At 40.4% G+C, this 6,923-nt stretch overlaps 1 protein-coding gene across 2 annotated transcripts; it reads left to right on the top strand.

The window, feature by feature from the left end:
* Nucleotides 1–1,087: 1,087 nt before the first annotated feature.
* Nucleotides 1,088–5,319, top strand: LOC129505058 (olfactory receptor 52H1-like). Of its 2 annotated transcripts, none has more exons than XM_055317988.1 (2): nt 1,088–1,099; nt 4,366–5,319. In XM_055317988.1, exons 1-2 carry the CDS (start codon nt 1,088–1,090, stop codon nt 5,317–5,319), a joined length of 966 nt encoding a protein of 321 aa, XP_055173963.1. The 2 variants fall into 2 exon arrangements, with proteins under 2 accessions (XP_055173963.1, XP_055173964.1); XM_055317989.1 differs by lacking the exon at nt 1,088–1,099 and adding an exon at nt 3,088–3,114 and having other exon boundaries at nt 4,390–5,319.
* Nucleotides 5,320–6,923: the final 1,604 nt, after the last annotated feature.

The following is a 6,923-nucleotide window of genomic DNA, read 5'->3' on the forward strand; positions in this document are numbered from 1 at the left end:
AAGAGAATAAATGATAATAAAAGATACCTGACACGATGTAAAGATGTGAGAGAGAGGGATGGATTTGTTTTTGGACCCAGATACAAAAGGAATATTTTTTCCAATGTATATAAAAAAGGCACTTACAATCTAATATAAATATATACATACACACACATACACACAGATGTGATAGCTTTCTCACATGATTTCACATACAGTGCCTTTGAATTTCTCTGTGAAGTAAAATGAAAAATTATCTGCTGAGAAAGAGAGAGTTGGAATTGGTGGATGTGCTTGGAGAAAAGCAGGGAAAAAAGTCATCCAAGTAGATTAAGCTGAAGAATATCATGTTGGGTCATCGGCAATGTTGAAGATGAACTTTAAGGCTGATGATAATGGAATTATGGGAACATTAACATGTCTAGTTAAGTGCCTTACTGTGCCTAAGACTTACTAGGTTGGTGAATCTAGGAGTTCAGTTTTGCATGCATGAGAGCTGGGAGGTCACGCAAGCAAGGGTGGGCGGAATATATGAGAGTACGTGACATGATGAATCATAATTTAACCTAGAAAAGAGGGATGCAAAGACACCAGGGTAGTGAATGAAAAATAGTGAAAAAGTCAGTGCTCTGGAGGGCTCAGGGTTGTTGAAGAACAAATTGGTAATCACTAAACCACATAGATGAGCAAATAGAAAGTTAACATGTGCAAATGTGTGATTAATGAGGCCAGTCAATTCTAAGTTACTGTACTTGAAGATACAATAATGAAATTAGGTACCTTTCTTTTCGGTAATAAAATGAAGCTGTCTGAGGTGATGTTGTGCCACCTTGAGGGAAAAGTTTGGAGTAAGTGAGTGACAAGGATGTTAACATGCTGTAAAATGATCACCACAATCGGTCTAGTTATACATATCGCCGCGCAGAGTTGCAAATTTCTTTGTGTGATGAAAATTTTGAAGATCTACTCTCTTAGAAAGATTCAAGTATACAATATGTTATTATTAACCTGAGTCACCATGCTGTACATTCCATCCCAGGACTCATTTATTTTATAACTTGAAATTTGTATATTTGACTCCCTTTATCCATTTCACTAACGCCCCATGCCTACCTCTGTCAATCGCCAATCTGTTCTCAGTGTCTGAATTCCACGCTTTCATGTTGTTGTTGTGTTTATGGTTAGAGATTGCACACACAGCATTTGTCTGTGATGTCATATGATATTTGTCTCTGTATTCTTTTTTTTAAGGTTTTATTTATTTGAGAGAGAGAGAGAGAGAGAGAGCAAGAGAGAGCACAAGCGAAAAGGAGTAGGCTCTCTACTGAGCAGGGAGCCTGATGCAGGGTTTGATTCCAGGACCCTGGGATCATGATCTGAGCTGAAGGTAGATGCCTAACTTCCTGAGCCACCCAGGCACCTCTTGTTTGTTTTCTTTTTGTGACTTAATTTTATATCTTCTGTTATACAGATATCATGTATGTGCCACTTGCCCTGTGCTCTATAGAGAATTGTGTTTATTACATGATAGTTTATATAAAGACTTCTTATGTGTTATTTGCAGCTCTAAGCATTTGCTTATGTGTAGGCTTTAGCAGCTTACTTAACTTCTCTGTGCTCCGTTTCTGTATCTTTGAAATGTAGGTCACATTATTATCTATCTCATAGAGTTTTTAAGAGGATTATAGAAGTGATTTCATGTAAAGAGCTTTAGACTTGTGTAGTATGTGAAGGTTTCCCAAAATATTGCTTTTGTTTACAGAGGTTGCTTTTTTTGCTTTTATCTTGACCTGAGATTTAAAATGTATTAATTCTGTATTTCTTCCACTAGAGGTCCCTCAGTTACACTCTTTGAATACATGTCTTTGATAGTTTTTTTTTTTTTTCTTTTCTTTTTCTTTTCCTGTTTCTAACCACATGTTTATGGTTTGGGGAAGAGGTATCATAGAAGTTTAAAACACACCATTTGGAGTCAGAAGTGCCTGGATTTGGGTCTTACTCAACTTTCCATCTATGTTAGTCTCTTTGAGAGAGGTATAATAATACTATTTATACCCTAGTGCTATTGGGGATAGTTTGTTTTCATTCAAAATATTATTTTCTTTTTCTTATGCTAGGAAACAATGATGATAAATGGCTACAGTGACAAGAAATGTCACTGTATGTCACTTGTATGCTTGCAAGTTAACCCTCTTAAGATACTATTTTATTTAAAAAAAATTTTAAGATACTATTTTATTTATTTTTTAAGATACTATTTTAAAATGTAATAATATCAATACTTTTAAAAAATATTTATTTATTCATGAGAGACAGAGAGAGAGAGAGAGAGAGAGGCAGAGACACAGGCAGAGGGAGAAGCAGGCTCCATGCAGGGAGGCCAATGTGGGAGTTGATCCCAGGTCTCCAGGATCACACCCTGGGCTGAAGGCAGATGCTCAATAGCTGAGCCACCCAGGCATCTCAATATGTTGCACGTACTGTGGCAACACGATTAGGGTCCTGAGGATAATGGGATGAGGAAAATAAAAGTAAAGAGATGGGGACAGGAGGGACACAGTGGATGATGTCCAAGCAGTGTCAGCTTTATTCAAGGTTTTACAACATTTTATAGCATGAGCAAAACAAAGCTAAGAAGGTGTCTATTTTTAGCATGTTTGTGAAACCCTCCAAAGTTCCCCTTTCTCAGCATGTAAGACAGACTCACGGGTGCCAGGAGACCTTGGTAAATAGATAAGCTTGTTGCTCCAGATGTGCATACTTCAAAGGAATATTAGGTATGGTAAACAGACCAGCAAGGACAGACAGACCTTTACTTACATTTATGACCAGGCCAGAATAAGTTGTATCTATTGTGTTATGTGGGCGATCACGTACAAGCGAGCCCTGAGAACCATTGCTCAAGCCCTTTCTCAAGTGTCAACCAACTATTCACCCTTTATGCTCCCAAGCCTTTTGAGTGAATGAGGGACCCAAGTCCGGGCCTGTTTTGGTTCAGTTACTCCAGTTAGTTTGTGGTCACCCACACCAATACTTATTTTTTTTAAAAGACACTTGACGCAGTTTCTTCATTCAGTGCTAAGAGGGAGCTGGACACTGAACTGTATGCCCATTTCCACATCATTCTCCATGGTGAGGCACCAAACATCAGTCTCAGAGAACATTCTGGTCTGCAAATCCCAGGTGCTAGAATGTAAGGGAAATCAGGAGAGTAATTGCAATTGGCTTAGGGTTAGTGTGCTGGACACACTGCAGTTTGAGTGTTAGGTTTTCCACACTGACTTCCCTACATCCTAGGCCTCTTCTCAGTGCCTGGCATCTAGTATGTATCGCCTGAGCAATTATGTGGTTGGCACCATAGCATAAGTGTGTGGATTGTATAGATTTTGGCTCTGCCAGTTACCCAAGATGAGATCTTAGGTAAAGTTTTCTCTCAGAGTATTAGATTCTATTTAAAAAATGGAGGGATAAAAACAAATGTCTCACACCATATCCACAGTCATGCTTAAGTAGGAGTTCTCTGTGGACATGACCTGAGAAGGCTGCTCTAAAGCCATCAGTAAGGGTTCTCAACAACCTGGGAAGAGTTGAGTTTGATATTGGCCTGCCCAACAAGAAGGTTTGCATCAACTCTGAGCAAAGCACCAATGTTCTACTGGAGTCCCTGAGGAAAATAGAAGGCTGATTTGTACCTGGGCCCCAAGTAATGAGGGCCTGGACCCCTGGTCCCAAAATGGACCAAAGTGGGCAGGACACTGACCCTTTCCTGCTTTCCAACAGACATAGGCCTGGCAGTCCTATCAGTGATGGTAGTGTCTGCAGAGACCTTCATTTGCCTGCTCCTCCTTAGCTTCCCTTTAATAAAGTTGAGCTGCTTTTATTGGAAAGAAAATATATATTTCAGAAGACTGTTCTAAATTGGATAATACTTTGTAAAGCTGGGAATAATAGGAGTTGTAATTGTTAATTATCTACTTATTTTTCCAATTGTGCTCCATTTCTTAGTTTCTTTCTCTGCTTGTGGTTAGATTGTTTTTTTTTCTGTATTCAAGTCTACATAGAAACTAATTACATTGATTCAGTGAACACTCAATCATTACATGGAAAAAAAATAGGGAGATTGAAAACTCCAGAGTAACTGAGTAATTAGTACTAGGAGTGTCACATCTGAGAAATTTTTCTTTTCTTTCTCTCTCTTTTTTTTTTATGGGAATCTTTCTTCAAGACATGAATATTGTTGTTCTTACTAGCACTAGAAGGGTCTTTCTTGGCAGATAGGAAAGAGAACTAACCTAAAGGAGAGAGTGGACGAAGAATTACCATACAATATTCTCAGATTCACTATACACATTTTGTTTTTCAGACTCAAAATCTATTCATGAGACCACCCTGGCCATGTACAACCAGAGTAGCTACAACACAGGTGACTTCACCCTCCTGGGCATCCCTGGCCTTGAGCAGTACCACGTCTGGATCAGCATCCCCTTCTGCTTTATCTATCTCATGGCCATTGTGGGCAACAGTATCCTTCTCTACCTCATTGCCGTGGAGCGGAGTCTTCACGCACCCATGTTCTTTTTCCTTTCCATGCTAGCCATTACAGATGTGATATTGTCTACCACATGTGTCCCCAAAACCCTTACTGTCTTCTGGCTTGGTCCCCAGAAAATCAGCTTTCCTGGTTGCCTCACCCAGTTATTCTTTCTGCACAGTAGCTTTGTCCTGGACTCAGCTATACTCCTGGCCATGGCATTTGACCGCTATGTGGCCATCTGCTCCCCTCTGAGATACACTACTATTCTGACCCCCAGGACCATCACCAAGATTGCAGTGGGCATCTCCTGTCGAAGCTTCTGCATCATCCTGCCAGTTATATTCTTGCTTACACGCTTGCCTTTCTGCAGGACACGCATCATACCACACACATACTGTGAGCACATAGGTGTGGCCCGGCTCGCCTGTGCTGACATCTCCATCAACATCTGGTATGGCTTTTGTGTTCCCATCATGACAGTCATCTCAGATGTGATTCTCATTGCCGTTTCTTACACCCTCATCCTCTGTGCGGTCTTCCGCTTGCCCTCCCGAGATGCCCGCCAGAAGGCCCTTGGCACCTGTGGTTCCCATGTCTGTGTCATCCTCATGTTTTATACACCTGCCTTTTTCTCCATCCTTGCTCATCGTTTTGGACACAATGTCTCCCGCACTTTCCACATCATGTTTGCCAACCTCTACATTGTTATTCCACCTGCACTCAACCCCATTGTCTATGGAGTGAAGACCAAGCAGATCAGAGATAAGGTCATCCTTTTGTTTTCTACCAAGGGTTCAGAATGATGTTTAATATGCTATGGGAAAACTAACATCACTGTATAGGGGTATTAATGTAGTGATATGAGAAAAAATCTAATTTATTTATTTAAAGACAGCATGAGCAGGGAGTGAGAGGAGGAGGCAGAGGGAGAGAGAGAACATTAAGTAGGCTCCATGTTTAGCACAGAGCCAAACACAGAGCTCAATTTTATTACCCTGAGATCATGGCCTGAGCCAAAATCAAGAGCAGGCACTTAACCAACTGAGCCACCCAGGCACCCCTAAAAAAAGCTAATTTCTTTTTTTTAAGATTTTATTTATTTATTCATGAGAGACAGAGAGAGAGAGAGAGAGAGAGAGAGAGAGAGAGAGAGAAAGAAAGAAAGAAAGAAGCAGAGACACGGGCAGAGGGAGATGCAGGCTCCATACAAGGAGCCTGGTGTGGGACTCAATCCTGGGATTCTATCCCGGGACTCCAGGATCACACACTCGGCCAAAGGCAGGCGCTAAACTGCTGAGCCACCCAGGGATCCCCTAATTTCTTTTTAAATATAAAGTAAGATCTGCCTGCAGGTACTTTTGCATACCAGGAAAATGACATAATCTAATGTACGAGATGGTTCTATGTATGAAAAATTACTGATGGCCTGTTTGTTTGTGGAATATGAAGTTATATAGAATATAATAAGGAAAGGAGGTGGAAACAGAGAGCTGACTTACTTTAAATGAACAAAACAATACAAATTTGAAAATTGCAACTTTGCAACTATGGAGTGAAAAATGTAAGGGAGAAACACTTAAGCAGAGAGACTAAAAGTAAAAGTAAAAATACCAATGAATAATCCATTATTGAGGGGATCTGTAAGTGGATTGAGAATATTTATAATAATATTCAATGCTCATTATTATTCATGATGTACATTCACAGTTCCCTTTCAGTGGTGCCCCAACACATGAAGTCTTTCAATACAAGTGCTATGAACTGGGTGGTCTACCAGCAGGGCTGTAATGAGGAAGAGATAACATATACTTTTTAACACCAAAGTTGTTCACCCCAGTGCTGGCAGAGGACAGTAACTTCTAGGCTCTAAGACACATTGAGGAAGGGAGCTGCAGAGATTGGGTCAGGAGATCTCATGCCAGTTCGCTGGGACAGTAAAGTAGACATTTAACCCCACTGGCCTGGAGCCTGTGAGACCCTTACCTACGGAGTGTGTTTCCTGGACAGTGGGAAAGAATCAACTATCAGACACATAAGTGTGGTACAGGAGGGATAAACAGAGGAACTCTACAGGGAAGTAGCACATGCATGAGAAGATGCATCTAATTGCACAAGGATCACATGGCACACAACACCATTTGAAGAATGATCTAGAGTTCCTATGATAAACCTTTCATTTTTTGGAAATTATCCACTGATTTAGGACTATCTATTGAGTACTCACTGTATTGCAATGAGCTTCTAAGCATTCGGGATATAATGCTTCTAAGCATTCGGGTTAATAATACAAAGAGACTCTGCCCTGCTCTGTGGAGCTCATATTCTCAGGACAGAGATTCATAAGAAACATGAAAACAAATAAATTCTCTACCTTCAAAGAGTAATGTAACTGAGAGAAAAATGAAGT

This window comes from Nyctereutes procyonoides, unplaced genomic scaffold, assembly GCF_905146905.1.
Source record: "Nyctereutes procyonoides isolate TBG_1078 unplaced genomic scaffold, NYPRO_anot_genome, whole genome shotgun sequence".
NCBI classification, from domain to species: Eukaryota; Metazoa; Chordata; class Mammalia; order Carnivora; family Canidae; genus Nyctereutes; species Nyctereutes procyonoides.